The 21,072-nt window shown below is 40.9% G+C and overlaps 1 protein-coding gene across 6 annotated transcripts in view; it reads right to left on the reverse strand.

Moving 5' to 3' along the window:
• Positions 1-1,501: 1,501 nt before the first annotated feature.
• The window catches only part of mov10l1 (Mov10 like RNA helicase 1), a 92,029-nt gene continuing 72,458 nt past the window's right edge, over positions 1,502-21,072 (reverse strand). For 5 of the 6 annotated variants that reach the window (XM_070897393.1, XM_070897391.1, XM_070897392.1 and 2 more), the window contains exons 21-27: positions 19,741-19,902; positions 14,878-15,051; positions 12,399-12,548; positions 11,947-12,054; positions 11,224-11,364; positions 10,410-10,501; positions 1,502-4,265 (exon numbers count right to left, since the gene is read on the reverse strand). In XM_070897393.1, coding sequence (XP_070753494.1) covers positions 4,232-4,265; positions 10,410-10,501; positions 11,224-11,364; positions 11,947-12,054; positions 12,399-12,548; positions 14,878-15,051; positions 19,741-19,902 — 861 coding nt within the window. In that variant the 3' untranslated portion in view covers positions 1,502-4,231. The remainder of the gene's footprint in view (positions 4,266-10,409; positions 10,502-11,223; positions 11,365-11,946; positions 12,055-12,398; positions 12,549-14,877; positions 15,052-19,740; positions 19,903-21,072) is intronic. The other variant, XM_070897395.1, reaches the window with a different exon arrangement.

Below are 21,072 nucleotides of genomic sequence, written 5' to 3' on the forward strand. Positions count from 1 at the left end.
GTCCCCTATGGGGCACAATGGACGTGATTTTTGCAGCGCGACAGCTACAGGAAAAATGCAGGGGACAGCGCCAGCCTTTGTCCGTGGCCTTCTTCGACCTTACAAAGGCCTTTGACATTATCAACCGCGAGGGTCTATGGAGCGTTCTCCTCCGTTTTGGATGCCCCCAAAAGTTCGTCACCATCCTCCGCCTGCTCCACGAAGACATGCAGGCCGTGATCCTGACCAACGGATCCATCACAGATCCACGTCTGGACCGGGGTCAAACAGGGCTGCATCATTGCCCCAACCCTCTTCACAATTTTTCTCGCCGCCATGCTCCACCTCACAGTCAACAAGCTCCCCGCTGGAGTGGAACTAAACTACAGAACCAGTGGGAACCTGTTCAACCTGCGCCGTCTCCAGGCCAGATCCAAGACCACCCCAACCTCTGCATCTGCGCACATAGAGGCTGCACTCCAGGACATAGCCGACGTATTTACTGAGGCATATGAAAGCATAGGCCTTACGTTAAACATCCGTAAGACAAAGGTCCTCCACCAGCATGTCCTCACCACACAGCATTACCCCCCCCCCCCCCCCCCGTCATCAAGATCCACGGCACGGCCCTGGACACCATGGACCACTTCCCACATCTCGGGAGCCTCATATCAACAAGAGCAGGCATCGATGACGAGATCCAACACCGCCTCCAGTGCGCCGGTGCAGCCTTTGACCGCCCGGGGAAAAGTGTGTTTGAAGAGCAGGCTCTCAAAACTGCCACCAAGCTCATGGTCTACAGAGCTGTAGTAATATCTGCCCTCCTGTATGGCTCAGAGACATGGACCATGTACAGTAGACACCAAGTTGCTGGAGAAATATCACCAACAATGTCGCCGCAAGATCCTACAAATCCCCTGGGAGGACAGGCGCACCAACATCAGCGTCCTCATTCAGGCTAACATCCCCAGCATTGAAGCACTGACCACACTCAATCAGCTCTGCTGGGCAGGCCACATAGTCCGCATGCCAGACACGAGACTCCAACAGCGCTCTACTCGGAGCTCCTTCATGCCAAAACAAGCCAAAGGTGGGCAGCGGAAACGTTACAAGGATACCTTCAAAGCCTGCCTGATAAAGTGCGATATCCCCACTGACACCTGGGAGCCCCTGGCCCAAGACTGCCCTAAGTGGAGGAAGTGCATCCGAGAGGGCGCTGAGCATCGAGTCTCATCGCCGAGAGCATGCAGAAATCAAGCGCAGACAGCGGAAAGAACGTGCGGCAAGCCAGTCCCACTTACCCCTTCCCTCAACGACTATCTGTCCCACCTGTGAGAGTCTGTGGCTCTCGTATTGGACTGTTTAGCCACCAAAGAACTCTTCAGAAGTGGAAGCAAGTCTTCCTCAATTTCGAGGGACTGCCTATAACGTCGACTCATGTGATAACTTGAGTAAATAAGGATTTTTAAAATACCTCATTTAATATTGTGCTTTTTAAAATAAAGATTCACAGGTAGACACATTGTACATTTTGATAAGCGTTAGGTTTAATTAGACTTTTGAATATTTTTTTCCAAAACTTACAAAATACTTTTTCATTCACACAAACTAAGGCTGCAATGATGAATAAGATTTGACAATTCAGTAACTACCACACAAATATTAACAAAAAAACCCCATCTGTTCCTTTTAAGCGATATACTCTGAGGGTCGTGAATCTTTGGAATTCCCTACCCCAGCAGCTGTGGAGGCTGGGTCATTGAATACATTTAAAAGGTGGAGAGACACAGATTTTTGAACTATAGGGGAGTCTAGGGTTATGGGGAGCAGGCAGGAAAGTGTTGAGGCCAAGATCAGATCAGCCATGATCTTATGGCGGAGCAGGCTCAAGGGGCCAAATGGACTACTGATCCTACTTCTTATGTCCTTATACTATGTGAGGTAGGGTGCAATAGTGAAATTGTTTAAAGGAAAAGGGAACTGGAGAAAAGTAGTTTCAATGTATTCACATGTTCCAATGCAGAAATCCTGGCATGAAGGGTACCTCAAGAGTACACCAGCTAACATTTCAATTAAGCAGAAAGCCAGGTGGATTCTGCTGAAACATACAGGGATCCACATGCTGCATGTCTGTTAGATTGCAAAAAAAGTACACACTTGGCTACATTTTGACCATTCGAGGTATTTTAGAATGTATCCTGTAGAGAAATTATTTTGGTCTGCTTTGCTGGTGAAGGGGAGCAGAGCTTAAACAAATCAGCTCAAGTCCACTGCAGATATTAATGGTGAGTGTAACAGTCATAACGTATTGAGGATTTCCATCTGATATCCATGGAGCACATCTGCTAGAGTAAAAGGTTTGTCTTTTACTGAGTGGTCCTTCAGCTGGGAAATAAAAAAAGGATTACAAAATATTAATTCAAATGTAGGATGTACTACTTAGTGTTCCAGCATTGGGCAAAGATAGTAGAAAGAAAACCTTGGGTTTACAAGTAGATGATTTTATAGGGACTGCAAGTTTTACTCTCCTTCGGCTGGAGAAACTAAGATGGGTTGACTACCCTCCCTCATTTTATCTTACGATCATGTGAACCATAGCAGTCTAAAGAGATAAAGTACACTGAAAACACAACCTTATAATTAACTTATTTAAAATGGTGTCTGGAAAATACCTGACTCACTAAAAGAACTCACTGGATATTTTTTTTCAGATTTTATTTTATTCTTCAATACTTCCCTCTGGCTGGAAAAATTGCAAAGGATTAAAACATGGCAGAGATGTAGACCGTAATTAAATCCAAACGTTTTTGATACTGACAATTTTCTGTAAAGGATTCCAACATTGTTATTGCTGTACGGTTCTTGGGTCTGCCCTAAATATTCTTTCAAGGTCAGTGTCACTGGTTTCTCCCATGAGGACTTTGCATCTCCCTATGATCAGTAGCTGACCTTTACTGCCTAATAAGTTAGCATGACCTGAGACTGCAACAAAACTCCATGTTATATGAACAAGATGCCCTAATCTCTCGTGGGTTTCTGAAAGGTGGAACAAAATCAATGGGGGAAAGAAAAGAAGAAACTGGTTTATTTTGCACATGGCAAATGTCTGGAACTAAGTAGTACATCCTACATTTGAATTTATTCCATAGCAATATAAAACAAACCAAACACTCGGGTTTATTTCTAGAGGGATAGAATTGAAAAGTAGAGAAGTAATGCTAAACTTGTATCGAACCTTGGTTAGACCACACTTGGACTACGGTGTACAATTCTGGTCGCCCTATTATAAAAAGGATATAGAGGCACGAGGCACGAAAAAGATTTACAAGGATGATACCAGAAATGTGAGGTTATACCTATTGGGAAAGGATGAACAGGTTCTATCTCGCGAAGGCAGAGAGGTGACCTAAGAGGTATTTAAAATTATGAAATGTTTTGATAGAGTAGACAGAGAGAAAATGTTTCCATTTGTGGGGAAGAGCAAAAGTAGAGGCCATCAATATAAGTCACCAAGAAATCAAACAGCGAATAGTATAGCTGCATTTAAGGAGGCTAAATAAGCAGATGAGTGAGGATGGGAGGAGGTTAGAGTGGAGCATAGATGCCAGAATGGCCTGTGTGTGCGCTGTTTATCCCATGTAGATTACTTGCCATAAATAGACTCCAGCAGTTAGTTGGGAGGAGCACAAGGCCCAAGTTGCAGGTTTCCTCATAACTGCAGGTCATATAGAATTGTATTGTGTTTTGCAAGCATCAGTTCTCTTCTTTTCTCCTACCCCTTAGCAATGGGATATTATGTCTTGCATTAGTGCTCCATCTTGTGGCCTGGCCCTGAATTAAACAGCTTTGTGAAGAAAATATGCAATTCCAATGGAGTCTTCTGGTGTACCCAAGATAAAGGACTTCAACTAGAGCAACATTGTTATGGAGAGTTCACACTATTTTATTTTTAAAACATGAATGAATTGGGGTGGGAAGTTAAACAGTGATGCCACAAAAATAACCGATAGCTGAATATATTAGTTTATATATTCCATGCACCTCTGCTGTAAAACTAATTTAATAGCATTATCTCAATTCAAACTTTATAAGCTTCTAGAAAGCAAGAAAAATAGGATCCTAAGTTTCTGAACCTACAGTTTGAAACTTTAGAACCAGCAACACAAACAAAATGTAATGGTGCCACTTTCCTCTGAAGTGGTCTTCCTCTTTTTAAAAAAAAAATACAGGTTCCAAAACTGAATGTAATGTTTTAGCAGGTCTTCCCAGAAACAGATGCATCAGATCTGCAGGTAACAAGAAAAAAAAGCTTAAGTGACACTCATAAGCAATTATGTATGTATGTGCATTATATAATTGGATAGCACTTTCACTGTGCTGGCATAGGGACAACGGGCCAAATGGCCATGTGTGTTGTACGATTCTATATTTCTATGAAATTGAGAGATTAAGCAATAACTGTAAATGCTTGAAATTGAAAGAGCTCAAGAAATTGACCCTGCGATTTATTCTATGACTATGCATATAGTGTCAACGACTGGCTCATATCCCAATGGCTCTAGCACCACAAAAATCCAGAATTGTCACACAAAATCCCCCAGCATATGGTAGTATTTGTGATGTTCTAGTGATATCTAATGCTGTAAGGGTTTTCTAGGACTGTCTGGAGGACGAGTTCATGGATTGCATTCGAGATAGTTTCCTAGAACAATAAGTCATGGAACCAACCAGGGAACAGGCTATTTTAGATCTTGTATTGTGTAATGAGACTGGGTTAATTAGTAATCTCACAGTAAAGCATCCTCTGAGGGAAGAGTGATCATAATATAACATTTCACATTGAGTTTGAGTGAAATACTTCAGTCTGAAACAAAAGTCCTAAACTTAAATAAAATCAGTTACATAGGTATGAGGGGCGAATTAGCCAAGGTAGATTGGGAAATTAAATTAAAAAGTATGACGGTAGATAAACAGTGGCAGACATTTAAAGAAATATTCCAAATTTCTCAATGAATATACATTCCATTGAGAAATAAAAACTCCATGAGAAAAGTGATCCATCCATGGCTAATTAAATTTAGGGATACCTGTAGTATTAGATTAAGAGAGGCTTATAATGTTGCAAAGAATAGTAGCAAGCCTGAGGATTGGGAGAGCTTTAGAAACCAGCAAAGGACAACCAAAAAATTGATAAAAAGGGAAAGTAAATTAGCAAGATATATAATGGATTGTACGAGCTTCTACAAGTATATAAAAAGGAAGATAGTCGCAAAAGAAAGCATTAGTCCCTTAGAGACTGACAGGTGAAATTATAATGGGGAATAAGGAAATGGTAGAGACTTGAAACAAATATTTTGTGTCTGTCTTCATAGTAGGAGACAAAAATAACATAGCAAAAATAGGTGAGGAACCAAGGAGCTTAATAAGGATAAGAAACTTAAAGTAATTACTGTCATTAGAGAAAAAGTACTCGAGAAACCAATGGGATTAAAAGCTGACAAATCCCCTGGACCTGACTGTGTATATCCTAGGGTTCTAAAAGAGGTGCTGCAGAGGTAATGGATGCAGTGGTTATCATTTTCCAAAATTCCTTTGATTCTAGAATGGTCTCAGCAGATTGGAAGGGAGCAAATGTAACCCCGCTATTCAAGGAGGGAGAGAGAAAACAGGGAACTACAGGCCAGTTAGCCTGACATCAGTCATCGGGAAAATGCTGGAAACCATTATTAAGGAAGTGGTAACAGAGCACTTAGAAAAATCACTATCATTACGCAGAGTCAACATTGTTTTACGAAAGCGAAATTGTGTTGAACAAATTTATTGGAGTTTTTTGAGGAGCTAGCAGCGTAGCTAAAAGGGAACCAGTGGATGTAGTATATTTGGATTTCTACAAGGCATTCGATAAAGTGCCACCTAAAAGGTTGCTACGCAAGATAAGGGATCATGGAGTTGGGGGTAATATATTGGCATGGATAGAGGATCGATTAACAGACAGAATGATGAGTATAGGAATAGACAGGTCATTTTCTGGTTGGCAGGCTGCAACTAGTGGGGTACCGAAAAGATCAGTGCTTGGGCCTCAGTTATTTACAACCTATATTAATGACTTAGATGAAAGAACCGAGTGCAATATATCCAAGTTTGCTGACGATACAAAGCTAGGTGGAAAAGCAAACTGTGAGGAGGACACAAAGAGCCTGCAAAGGAATAGACAGGCTAAATGAGTGGGAAATAAGGTGGCAGATGGAATGTGACGAAATGTGCCGTTATTCACTTTGGTAGGAAAAACACTTTTTTTTTAAAATGGTGTTAAACGATTAAATGTTAGTGTTCAGAGAGAATTAGGTGTCCTCCTACAGGTAACACAAAAGTAGCATGCATGTACAGCAAGCAATTAGATAGGCAAATGGCATTTTGGCAAGAGGGTTGGAGTACAAGAGTAAGGAAGTCTTCCTACAATAGCCTGCAAGGAAACCACATTTACTTTAGCTAATCTTTTCCTTTTTACATACCTATAGAAACTTTTAGTCTGTTTTTGTCTCTTGCTAGTTTACACTCATTCTATTTCCCCTTTATCAATTTTTTGGTCCTCCCTTGCTGAATTTTAAAATCTTCCCAATCCTCAGGCTTACTACTCTATTTGGCAACATTATAAGACTCTTCCTTTGATCTAATACTATCTTTAACTTCGCGTTATCCACAGTTGGACCACTTTCCCTGTGGGGTTTTTGTGTCTTTAAATACTAGCCATTGCTCGTCTACCGTCATAGCTTTTAATGTAGTTTCCCAATCTACTTTAGCCAACCCGTACCTACATAGTTTGCTTTGTTTAGATTTAAGACCCTAGTTTTGGATTTAACTAAATCACTTTCAAACTTAATATAATATTCTATCATATTATGGTCACTCTTCCCTCAGGGGCCCTTTACTACACGATTATTAACCCTTTCTCATTGCACAATACTAGATCTAAAATAGCCTGCTCCCTAGTAGGTTCCTCAAAATATTGATCTAGGAAACTATTTTGTATATATTCCATGACTACATCCTCCACACTATTATCGCAAATTTGGTTTGCCCAGTCTAGATGTAAATTAAAGTCCCCCATGATTACTGTATTACCCTTGTTGCATGCGCCTCTAATTTCCTGATTTATACTCTACAACTCCTGTTTGGGGCGTATAGACAACTCCCACCAATGCTTCTTAGCTCCACCCAAACTGATTCTACTTCTTGATTTTCAGAGCTAAGATCCTTTCTCTCTACTCTCTTTATCCCATCCTTTATCAGGGCTACCCCGCCTCCTTTTCCAATTTACTTATCTCTTCTAAAAGTTAAGTATCCTGGAATATTTAGTTCCCAACTTTGATCACTTTGCAACCACGTTTCCATAATGGCTATTAGATCAAACTTATTAATTTTTATCTGTGCTATTAATTAATCTATTTTGTTGCGAATACTTCACGCATACAGATATAGTGCCTTTAGCTTTGACTTTTTCCTATTTTTCCCTGATGTCACCTTAGTCACTCATTACCTTTGTTGCTCTCTGTCGCTTCCTGACCTACTCTGTTTATTTTCACGCAAAACTCTGCTCTGTTCCAGAGCCTTGACATTTCTCTTGCTGCTTTTAAATGTACTCTTTCCTGAATTCCCCCCATCCCCTCAGTAGTTTAAAGCCCTGTCTACTGCCCTAGTTATTTGCTTCGGCAGGACACGGCTTCCAGCCCAGTTTAAGTGGTGCCCTTCTTAACGGTACAGCTCTCTTTCCCCAGTACTGGTGCCAATGTCCCATGAAACAAAACCCCTGCCTCCCACACCACTCTTTGAGCTACGCATTTAACCTTCTAATCTGTTTATCCCTATGCCAATTGGCACGTGGCTCAGGTAACAATCCAGAGATTATTTCCTTTGAGGTTCTGCTTTTTAATTTGGACCTCAACTCCTCAAACTCACTCAGCAGACTCTCATTCCTAGTTCTACCTATGTTGTTGACCAGTTAGCCTAACGTCTGTCGTTGGGAAAATGCTGGAGTCCATTATTAAGGAAGCAGTAGTGGGACATTTGGAAAAGCATGATTCAATCAAGCAGAGTCAGCATGGATTTATGAAAGGGAAATCACGTTTGACAAATTTGCTGGAGTTTTTTGAGGATGTAACGAGCAGGGTGACTAAGGGGGAACCAGTGGATGTGGTATATTTGGCATTCGATAAGGTGCCACACAAGAGGTTACTGCACAAGATAAAAAGCTCATGGGGTTGGGGGTAATATATTAGCATGGATGGAGGATTGGTTAACTAATAGAAAACAGAGAGTCGGGATAAATGGGTCATTTTCCGGTTGGCAAACAATGACTATTTACAATCTATATGCATGACTTGGATGAAGGGACCGAGTATAATGTAGCCAAGTTTACTGATGAGTGGGAAAGCAAATAGTGAGGATGACACAAAAAATCTGCAAAGGGATATAGACAAGCGAAGTGAGTGAGCAAAAATTTGGCAGATGGAATAAAAATTGCAAAGTGCTGCAGGAGAGAGAGACAGGGAGTCCTTGTGCATGAAACACAGTTAGTATGCAGATACAGCGAGTAATCAGGAAGGCAAATGGAATGTTGGCCTTTATTGCAAGGGAGACAGAGTATAAAAGTAGAAAAGTCCTGCTACAACTGTACAGGGTATTGGTGAGGCCACACCTGGAATACTGCATACAGTTTTGATCTCTGTTTTTAAGGAAGGATATACTTGCATTGGAGGCTGTTCAGAGAAGGTTCACTAGGTTGATTCTGGAGATGAGGGAGTTGACTTGAGAGGATAGGTCGAGTAGTTTGGGCCTATACTCATTGGAGTTCAGACGAATGAGAGGTGATCTTAATGAAACTTATAAGATAATGAGGGGGCTCGACAAGGTGAATGCAAAGAGGATATTTCCACTCATAGGGGAAACTAAAACGAGGGGACATTGTCTTAGAATAAGGGGCCGCCCATTTAAAATTGAGATGAGGAGAAATTTCTTCGGAGGGTTGTAAATCTATGTAATTCTCTGCCCCAGAGAGCTGTGGTCATTGAATATATTTAAGGCAGAGACACAGATTTTTGAGCAATAAAGGAGTAAAGGGTTATAGGGAGCGGGCAGGGAAGTGGCGCTGAATCCATGATCAGATCAGCCATGATCTTATTGAATGGCGGAGCAGGCTCGAGGGGTCAAATGGCCTACTCCTGCTCCTATTATTATGTTCTTGTATTCTTCCAAGTGATGTTCCCAGAAGTCAGGGGTTTAGTGGTTACCTGTTGCCAGAACTATTTGGCAGCAGCTAATGGAAGAACTTCATCTGAACAATCTGTTGACTTAACAGTCATGTCAAGATTTGTCCCAGTCTTTCCCCCTACAATCAGCAGCATCTGCCTAAATATCAATTACTATTTATGTCACCTGACATTGCAAGATCCCACGCCATTACAGGAACAATGCACACAAATAATTCAAATAGTATTCTGGTTAACAGCTTATGTGGACAACACCATAGAAAACCTAATAGAATACTGGGTTTCATGGCAAAAGGTATAACATAACATTAAAAAAAAAAGAGGTTACAGCTGTGAGGACAACAACAACATGATGTATTTACATAGCACCTTTAACATCAAAACATGTTGCATGGCATTTCAGAGGCAGAATCAAAAAATGGATGCCTAACCCAGGAAAAATATCAGGAGGAGTGACGAAAGGGAGGCAAAGGGGTTTAGGTAGGGAATTCCAGGCCGAGGTGGCTGAAGGCCCAACCACCAACGGTGGGGTCAAGGGTCGAGGAGATGTACAAGATGCTACAGTCAGAGGAATGGAGCTTTTTTTTTTTGGGGGGGGGGGGGGGTGGTGTTTAGGGCGGGAGGAAGTTACAGAAATAGGAAGGGGCGAGGCCAAAAAGGAATTTAAATGAGATACGAGGGCTGGAAGCCAAAGTAGGTCTTTTTTTTCTTCCACCAGCCGCCTGAGCCACTGGAACCTATTCCACTTTTCTACCTAGCTTTCCTTTACTTAGTTATCCCCTTTAGCTATTCACTTTGTGTCTCATGTATTTTATTTTTTTGATTTCTCTCATAGTCGTATGAGACAAAAGCTATCACTTTTACAAATTATCTCCTGTTCTCCACCTTAACACTTCAAAGGCCATTCTATTTCTTTTCCTGGTCGTGGTGTTTTTTTTAATCTCCTTTTATTCCTCTTTTCCTTGTTGTTTTGCTTTAAATGCTGTTCATCTGTATTATCTTCTAGTTCTCATGAAGTGTCTATACCCGAAATGCCAAATTTTGTTCTCTCCATAGATGCTGCCTGAGCTTACTGTTTGTTTTAGTTGACTTATTAGCTTTGTTTAAACCACCTCAATGGAGAGAGAGTACAGTGGATTAACAGCAATTTGAAAACAAACTTACCCCCATTGAGCTAAAAGTTCATGTGGGAGATTGCAACCCACATACGCATCATTTACAACACAGTATTCCAGAAGTGCACCCCAACATGGATCCTGTAACGATTTAGACATTTTTAAACAGTCTTATTGCAATGAATGTCATAATACTTTCAAGGGAGCACCATTTAATCTAAAAAATTATTTAATCTTTCATTATTAAGTAATTATATTTTTAATAAATGTGTTAATCAATTTTCATGCAGTATTTTCTTGTAATATTAAACATAACATAAGAAATAGGAGCTGGAGTAGGCCATTTGGCCCCTTAAGCCTGCTCAGTCATTCAATGAGATCATGGTTTATCTAATCATGGACTGGGCTCCACTTCCCTGCCTGCTCCCCATAACCCTTTATTCCCTTATCGCTCAAAAATCTGTCTATCTCTACCTTAAATATATTCAATGACTCAGCCTCCACAGCTCACTGGGGCAGAGAATTCCATAGATTTACACCCCTCAGAGAAGAAATTCCTCCTCATCTCAGTTTTAAATGGGCAGCCCCTTATTCTGAGACTATGTCCCTAGTTTTAGTTTCCCCTATGAGTGGAAATATCCTCTCTGCATCCACCTTGTTGAGCCCCCTCATTATCTTACATGTTTCGATGAGATCACCTCTCATTCTTCTGAACTCCAATTATTTACCCTAGTTGAAAGTTAAGCTGTTAAGGCACACATACACACACACATAGATTCTGCTACAACGGTTACAAATCAACCAAGGCATTAAAATAAAACCAAGACTCAAAAGTCAGAAATTCTACAAAGAACTTTGCCCACCTTGAGGAGAATGTGTGGATTCCCAACCACAATCAGCAGTGCTTTTGCTCTAGTGATAGCCACATTAAATCTTTTGGGGTTGGAAAGGAACCCTAAAACATAATACGTATCCTCCGCCAGATTTTCTTCACTGGACCGTGCCTGAACAAAAAGTTTGTTATGCAGTTCCAACGTTATGTTTTCTTATTTTGTTTGTACGGTTTCACACAAAAAAGTAAACAAAAAATGCAACCCCACAAAATATAACCATAAAGTAACAGCCTAAACAAGTGTACGTTTTGATTTGCTTTACATTTAATATTCTACCTGAAAATCTGCAGTGAAATATGTTAAGAAAATGAGCTTAAAATATTACTAAACAAGTGTGAAAAATAGTGATTTAGAGTAGGGTTATTACTTGTGGGTGTTTGGTTCACCTCTACTTAGCATTTGTACATGGGCATTGGGTTCTATTGGTGATTTACACATAACTAGTACCAGAACTTAAAAAAAAATACTTTACAGTCAATGAAGGAATGATTTATCTTGTAAACTTCCTGTCTCAGCATGTGGAATAAAGTTAATGCAAAGATAGAAGCATTGACTGCAGTTTTCTGGATGTAAAGTTATATTGTATTGAGAGAAACATTATTGTTTCCATATTAAGCATAATGCCCAAATGTGACTGAACTGTTGTAAGTGATTTAAAGATGCCAAGTTAACATAAGAGTTAATAGAGCTTACTGTTGACACAATTATGACCAATTTCTCCCGGCCTTGAAATTCTTCAACAGATCCAACTTTTATGTCAGAGAGGTAGCCACTTCGGAGAAGAATTCTGATTTTTTGTACCTGAATGCACAAAATAAAAATACATTAATTGTATATTTATGTTTATTATGATACAGGTCTGGAGAATTTGATCATATTTTCATTTTAATGCTCCCAGCTTACAAACAGGGTTGTGGCCCAAATAATTATATTAAGATCCAAATGACCTCTTCAGTGTTCTGCATTTTGAATCCTTGTCTTGACATACTTTAATAGGGAAATAGGTTATAAGCAGGCAACAAACATGATTGCAAGTTGGTAGTGTGGAAGGTTTAATAGGTATCTGAAATGTCACCTAAAAGAACAGCAATTAGTGAAGAGGCCCTACAACAGAGAAGAATTGTTAGTTATCTGAATGTACCTACCTGCTTTTGGTAGGGTGCAATGACCCCAATGTCAGAAGGCTTTACTGGGCTTATGCAGTGGTTTGCGAGGAGACAACAATAACGCATTACTTGAACTGCCTCTTTAGGGTTGAACCATGACGGATTACTACCTTCCCTCATTTCATTCCCCTGAAATGTAAGCAAATTCATTGCAATTAAAAATGATAAAATTAGAATCAGATACGACTTGCAAGAATGAAACATATGGCTTTTCCCAAAAATGTTTCTCAATTATTTAGGGATAAAAGTGGCAATTTATAAAAAACCTTGAAAGTGAAAACATAGCTGAAGGAGCAGCTTCTGGCGAGGAGATGCAATTTACCTTTATTAAATCTACAAGAGTTTATTTCACTTTTTGTCATTCCATTCAGGGGAAATAGGTTGTATTTCACAATACAAGTAACAATTACAGGATATATGAATGACTAATTTCCATACATATATAATTTGCGCAGGGAACAAGTTACTTGCATGTCATCCCTGAGGAACACCAAGTAGTCAAGTATTTTTGGATGTTTAAGAATTCAGTATTCCATACTGTCTTTACTCAAATGTAGCTATTATTTTCTCCAAGTTGCAGACAAAATACTTCTCAATTGCTATGGCAATTTGATTCTTCCAATTCATGAGAGTTTTGACCTCCTACTTAACTGGCTGCTTAGGGTGTAATACATCCTATTCAAAATCGTTGCCTGGATTATTCTAACCCTTAATCCTTTTTACAAATATCTCTTCATCTTCTGTATGTTTTCTTATATATTGTGAATTAAGGGTCAGATCTATCCACATGAGGGAGGAGAGATGATGAAACAGATTGAGCTGTACCCAGCAGGAAGCATTTGTTCCACTGTAGAAGGCCAGCCTGAAACACCACATGCCAATTGTACTGAGATTGCTGTTGTGCAGACTGAGATCAGCCAGATGAGCTCAGACAGGGATCATAACTGTTAGCCTGGCTCAGTGGCAGCTGTTAGACTGCTTTCTTGTTACTTTACACACATTTAGTTGTAGCAATGCAGATCTTTATTGAATCATCATACTTCACAAATCCAGTATGAGTGCACAGGTCTTTTCATACATTACCATTCCAGTATGAGAACTGCTAAAACAGAGACTCACTCGCAATCATATACTGTTTTTTTTTTAAACCGTTGATCTCTACAGTCCATGCATACTACCAATAAATCATAATACAAATGTCAACAGAATGACATGAACCCAAGAAATACCGGTATGCACTTAACTCTTCTCAATCTCTTCCAATCATTTTGTTACCATGGTTACGTTGCCCTCAAACTCTTCCGTTCGAGAAACATAAGTGACCAAACTAACATATTTCAGACCATCACATGGCTGAGTGACTCTTAAGACATTCCACTATCCTTTTCAGTGGAGATATCCTTGCTTCAGGCCTCCTTACACAATTCATCCCATGCTGAGTAGGAAGCAGTTTTAACTCATCATGTGCTGGTCTCAGACAGCCTAGAAAGGACATGGAGTTACCCAGGTACTGTGAACTTTCACTCTTATGGTACCATTCTCACCAGAGTCCGAGGGTCATTAATTCAAGCCCTCTTCCAGAATATATGCACCTAATCCAGGCTGACACTTTAATTAGATGTAAAAGATCCTATGATGCTATTCCAAGAGGAGTTCACCCAGTATCCTGGCTGACGTTTATCCTTCAACCAACACGATCAAAAACAGATTAGCCGGTCATTTATATCATTGCTATTTGTAGTACTTTGCTGTGCATAAATTGGATACTGTGTTTGCCTTCACGTGACTGTAGTTCAAAAGTAATTCATTGGATCTGAAGTGCTTTTAGATATGTAAAGTGCCATATAAATACAAGTTCATCTTTTTCTTCTAGGTTTGTACAGCTTAGTACCACATTGGTCTGTGCATTTACCACCAAACAACAGTAGGCAAAAGCACAGCCCAGTGTAGTTCTTAAGCAATAGTGTTCTTGAATTTCAAGCTGAAGGACTTCGAATATAGATTCTACCACTGCTGTAAGAAAAATTATAGACTTAACATTTGGATGTTTGGTAGGCTCCAAACTGTTAGAATTGTTTGGACTTGCTCGATCTATTCCTCCTCCATTTTGGTTGTTAACAGCACAAAGAGAAACTAATTTTAGGGAATCTTTAGCCAGGAGCTTCAGCCCAATACAACTATGATCTATCAATTATCAGACCACATATTCTCTGGTTTATATTGAAAACATTATTAAATAAGTGCACCAAGGACATATGGCTTCATTTAAAACAAAAGTGAATGTTTTAGTAAAACCACTTTACAGAGTGAGGGAGGGAGATTGAAATTAAACAAAAAAAAAAATCATATTTCTCATTCTAGATATATCCATTGAAATAAAAAACCTGCAATCTAAAATGCTTCAACGATAGAAAAGTATAATTAAGTCTTTAGAAATGCATTATACTCAACAACATACCCTCAATCCATGAAAGATTATCGGAAATCCCTTCTTGGGCAATTTTCCCCAGTTACAAAATGTGTTGGCCACAGACTGATCTGTGCACATCTTTAACTCTTTATGATAGAACAGCTTCGAGGGCAGATGAAGCAAAGATGAATGTGACCGGTAATTGTTCACTAGTTTTGTCACCTAAACAAAAGAAAGAGAGGGAGATTAAATTCCAATGGTATGCCTGAATCAAAACTATACATTTACGGTTATTTATGCAATCCACTTCCTCTGCAATACTAATTTGCAATTTAGTACACCTCCAAATTATCCTAAATTAAATCCAACCTATGAATTAGTGTTATTTTGTTGAAAGCGGCACGATAAGCTAGAATTCAAAATAGATGGCTCTGATCTACGGAATTAATTGGGTTGGCAAAAGATAGTCAGATTTCTGTGCAAATAAAAGAAAAGAAATAAGATCTGCAAATTTCTTCATTGGTCAATTTTTATATTAACTCTTGACTTTTGCCTATCTCTTGGTATAGTGCTAGGCTCTATCCTCCTGAAAGATACAGGATGAGAGACATAACGTATCAAAGTGCGGGACAACAGGACAGTTACGGGAAGAAAAAGAAAATACAATTTATCTATAACACCACTGGAAATTAGCTATACTACATCTTATATTGTGCATTTCATGATACAAGATGCTGTCCTAATAAATGATATGATCTGCCTCGCAACGAGCAATGCCATGGGAGATCTACCTGTGTACTATATATTCTGAAGAGGCCGGCTTACTGCAACCCCACCTACACAGACTTCAGAATGAAGTTTTGTTTCCCCAGTTACTGATCAATACAAAAGATGCTCTCTATTTGTTAAGTCAAATTTTGCACATGGACGTATCTTCCAATTACACTAAAATACCACACTGCAATTCTATATTGTTTTATAACATGTAAATTATATTGTGAAGCCCCACCGTTGTTTCTTGTATCCTTCTTTTTGTTCCTCTGGGTACATTTGTAATTTACTTTTGTGCAAACACAGACTCAAATAAACTTGAAATTCTGCCTAAAGCCTCAAAATACAGTCTCCTGCATTTACCCGAGCAAGCTGCCTCATCCCCTTTTATACCAGGAACAACATTATTTAAGTGGCTCTCAGAAGGTCAGAGTCTACAGTGCTGTAATTATGTTAAGACAAAGAACACAGCAATGTCCTGCTGGCCATCAGGAAAACGGCATTGCACTGATTTACACTCTTGGTGAGAGACCCCAACTGATGAGGATTTTGCTTTGCGGTCTGAAGTGCAGTACAGATCGATGAACTGATTCCATTGTTCACACTGCCATTTTAGCGTTGCAGTGAAGCAGATTCTGATTTGATGAGTCACTAAAGTTGAACTATGAATGCATTTTTAATACTTCAAATAATTAGTTCTGTACACTAATTAAAAACTTAATTTATATTTCCTCTATCAGAAGTGAATAAACAGGATTAAGATGAAAATAAGCACGGCCCCATTAACATTATCTGGCTTGTGTTGTTAGATATTCTGTGATAGAGAACTCCTTGTAATCTGCCCTCCCAAGCCGCATTTTTCCAACACGCAGCTCCTGGTCCCCTAAGAATCAGAAATTTACAGCACGGAAGGAAGCCATTTCGGCCCATCGAGTCCGTGCCAGCCAACAAGAGGCTATCCAGCCAAATCCCACTTTCCAGCTCTAGGTCCGTAGCCCTGAAGGTTACAGCACTTCAAGTGCACATCCAGGTACTTTTTAAATGTGGTGAGGGTTTCTGCCTCTACCACCCTTTCAGGCAATGAGTTCCAGGCCCCACAACCCTCTGGGTGAAGAAATTTCCCCTCTAAGCATTCTACCAATTACTTTAAATTTATGCCCCCTGGTTGTGGACCCCTCTGCTAAGTGAAATAGGCCCTTTCTATCCCCTATATCTAGGCCCCTCATAGTTTTATACATCTCAATGAGGTCTTCCCTCAGCCTCCTCTGTTCCAAGGAAAACAAACCAGCCTATCCAATCTGTCCTCTTGGCTAAAATTCTCCACTCCCAGCAACATCCTCGTAAATCTCCTCTGTATCCTTTCTAGTGCAATCACATCCTTCCTGTAATGCGGTGATCAGAACTGGACGCAGTACTCTAGCTGTGGCCTAACTAGTGTGTTATACAGTTCAAGTATAACCCCCCTGCTCTTGTATTCTATGCCTTGACTAATAAAGGCAAGCATTCCATATGCCTTCTTAACCACCTTATCACTCTGGCCTGCTACCTTCAGGGATCTGTGGACATGCATGCCAAGGTCATAGAAAACATGCACGCCAAGGTCATAGAAAAAAAATAGAAAAATAGGTGGAGTAGGCCATTCGGCCCGTCAAGCCTGCACACCATTCAATAAGATCATGATTAATCATTCACCTCAGTACCCCTTTCCTGCTTTCTCTCTATACCCCTTGATCCCTTTAGCCGTAAGAGCCATATCCAACTCCCTCTTGAATATATCTAACGAACTGGCATCAACAACTCTCTGCGGAAGAGAATTCCACAGGTTAACAACTCAGTGAAGAAGTTTCTTCTCATCTCGGTCCTAAATGGCTTACCCCTTATCCTCAGATTGTGATCCCTGTTCTGGACTCCCCCAACATCGGGAACATTCTTCCTGCATCTAAGCCATATAAGCCTAGTTGATCCAGTCTCTCCTCATAGGTCAGTCCTGCCATCCCGGGAATCAGTCTGGTGAACCTTCACTGCCCTTCCTCAATAGCAAGAATGTCCTTCCTCAGATTAGACGACCAAAACTGAACACAATATTCCAGGTGAGGCCTCACCAAGGCACTGGTACAGCTGCAGCAAGACCTCTCAGCTCCTATACTCAAATCCTCTAGCTATGAAGGCCAACATGCTATTTGCCTTCTTCACCACCTGCTGCACCTGCATGCCAACCTTCAATGACTGATGTACCGTGACAGCCAGGGCTCGTTGCACCTCCCCTTTTCCCAATCTGCCGCCATTCAGATAATATTCTGCCTTCGTGTTTTTGCCCCCAAAGTGGATAACCTCACATTTATCCACATTATACTGCATCTGCCATGCATTTGCCCACTCACCTAACCTGTCCAAGTCACCCTGCAGCCTCTTAGCATCCTCCTCACAGCTCACACCGCCACCCAGCTTAGTGTCATCTGAAAACTTGGAGATATTACTCTCAATTCCTTCATCTAAATCATTGATGTATAGTAAATCGCTGGGGTCCCAGCACTAAGCCCTGCGGCACCCCACTAGTCACTGCCTGCCATTCTGAAAAGGATCAGTTTATCCCAACTCTCTGCTTCCTGTCTGCTAACCAGTTCTCTATCCATGTCAATACATTACCCCCAATACCATGTGCTTTAATTTTGCACATCAATCTCGTGTGGGACCTTGTCAAAAGCCTTTTGACAGTCTAAATACACCACATCCACTGGTTCTACCTTGTCTACTCTACTAGTTGCATCCTCAAAAAATTCTAGAAGATTTGTCAAGCATAATTTCCCTTTCATAAATCCATGCTGACTTGGACTGATCCTGTCACTACTTTCCAAATGCGCTGCTATTTCATCTTTAATAATTGATTCCAACATTTTCCCCACTACTGATGTCAGGCTAACCGGTCTATAATTACCTGTTTTCTCTCTCCCTCCTTTTTTTTAAAAAAAGTGGTGTTATATTAGCTACCTTCCAGTCCATAGGAACTGATCCCGAGTCGATAGACTATTGGAAAATGATCACCAATGCATCTACTATTTCTAGGGCCACTTCCTTAAGTACTCTGGGATGCAGACCATCAGGCCCTGGGGAGATTTATTGGCCTTCAATCCCATCAATTTCCCTAACACAATTTCCTGACTAATAAGGATTTCCTTCAGCTCCTCCTTCTCGCTAAACCCTCGGTCTCCTAGTATTTCCGGAAGGTTATTTGTGTCTTCCTTCGTGAAGACAGAACCAAAGTATTTGTTCAATTGGTCTGCCATTTCTTTGTTCCCCATTATAAATTCACCTGATTCTGACTGCAAGGGACCCATGTTTGTCTTCACTAATCTTTTTCTCTTCACATATCTATAGAAGCTTTTGCAGCCAGTTTTTATGTTCCCAGCAAGCTTCCTCTCATACTCTATTTTTCCCCTTCTAAATTAAACCCTTTGTCCTCTTCTGCTGAATTCTAAATTTCTCCCAGTCCTCAGATTTGCTGCTTTTTCTGGCCAATTTATGTGCTTCTTCCTTGGATTTAACACTATCCCTAATTTCTCGTTAGCCACAGTTGAGCCACCTTCCCCATTTTATTCTTACTCTTTTTGTTCCTCTACACTCTGTCCTACCATTAATGCGTATTTCCTTTCCTTGTTAGCCCTCCCCAAATGCATTAATTCACACTTCTCTGGATTAAATTCCATTTGCCACTTTCTGCGCACCTGATCAGTTGATTGATATCTTCCTGCAGTCTATAGCTTTCTTCTTCATTATCAAATCAGTCGACTTTAGTATCAACTGCAAACTTCTTAATCATACCCCCTATATTCAAGTCGAGATCATTGATGTATACCACAATAATGCAAGGGACCTAGTACTGAGCCCTGCAGAACCCCACTAGAAACAGCCTTCCCCTCACAGGAATACCCATCACCTTGTATGCATTGTTGCCTGTCTATGCTGAGCTAATATCAAGAAAACTCCCCAAAGGCTTATTTTAACAACTCGTAATAATTATAATTTACAAGGATATGAACATGAAACTTCTGTACCAAATGGCAGAAATGTGTGTACACGTGGGAGGGGGAACTACATGATCACAGCATTTGGCTACTGAAATAAGGAAAGGACTAAACTCACCAAAAGAGGATTGTAGGATCCAAATGCACCAAAAGTTTCATCTCTAGAGTACAAAGGCCGTGACATTAGTCTCTCCAAAAGTGAAACAGACAGACCATAAGCAGTGGCAATTCTAGACTTCATTATCGGCCCCAGTTGCATTGGGTCTCCAGCAAGCACAATCTGTAGGTTTAACAACAAACAATTGTACTAGGGGTTATGTTGCAAGTTACAGAAGCCTTCTTTCATTTAGACACTACTCCAGTACACGCTGCTCCTGGGCCACCACACCCCTGCTCTTTTTATGGAGCCGACCTGAGAGGGGTCGGGGCCTCCACGCTGCTTCTTTTATGGCCCTGACCTGCCGCTGGTGTTCTCATTCCGGTCGAGGCCTCCATGCTTCGGGGAGCAGCATGGAGGCATAGTACTCCAGGGAGCAGCACGAGCTGGTGCAGGAGGGCGACGGCAGCGAAGAGGGACGTCATCAAGGTCCAGGTCGGTGATTAGAGTGTGGGCAGATACAGCAGGAGCGGCGAGAGACTGTGGAGGGATGTAATCAGTGCCCAGGAGAGGCGTGAGTTTAGGGCCTGGGGCAGCACGGGCCAGCCCACACTGCGATGTGTGCGCACTAGGTCCGTGCAGCAGAGCTGGTCTCCAGTCGTCTTGGGTTATCCTTGCTACTGGACCAAGACCTAGCTCTATCAAGCCCATGTGGTGGCTGGTGTGCAACGGCCACCACATGTTAAAAAAATCCATGCACATTAATCTTCCACCCTTCAGGATGTAGCTTGGGTCCTTCACTGAAACACTTAAGCTCATCCTTTTTTGGCATGGAAGCAAGTCATCCTTGTTTCGAGAGGCCACCTATGATTGATTGACTCCAGTACACTTGGGAGACATTTCAAACTATCACAGAATCTCAGTGCTACCTTCTTTTGAATAAGAACATAAGGAATAGGAGCAGAAGTAGGCCACCTGGCCCCTTGAGCTTGCTCCGCCATTCAATAAGATCATGGTTGATCTGATCATGGACTCGGTTCCACTTCCCTGCCTGCTCCCTATAACCCTTTATTCCCTCATCACTCAAAAATCTGCCTATCTCTGCCTTAAATATATTCAATGACCCAGCCTCCACAGCTCTCTGAGGCAGAGCATTCCATAGATTTGCAACCCTCAGGGAAGAAATTTCTTCTCATCTCAGTTTTAAATGGGCGGCCCCTTATTCTGAGACTATGTCCCCTAGTTTTAGTTTCCCCTATGAGTGGAAATATCCTCTCTGCATCCACCTTGTTGAGCCCCCTCATTATCTTATATGTTTCGATAAGATCATCTCTCATTCTTCTGAACTTCAAT

Source organism: Pristiophorus japonicus, chromosome 13, assembly GCF_044704955.1.
Source record: "Pristiophorus japonicus isolate sPriJap1 chromosome 13, sPriJap1.hap1, whole genome shotgun sequence".
Lineage (NCBI taxonomy): Eukaryota > Metazoa > Chordata > Chondrichthyes > Pristiophoridae > Pristiophorus > Pristiophorus japonicus.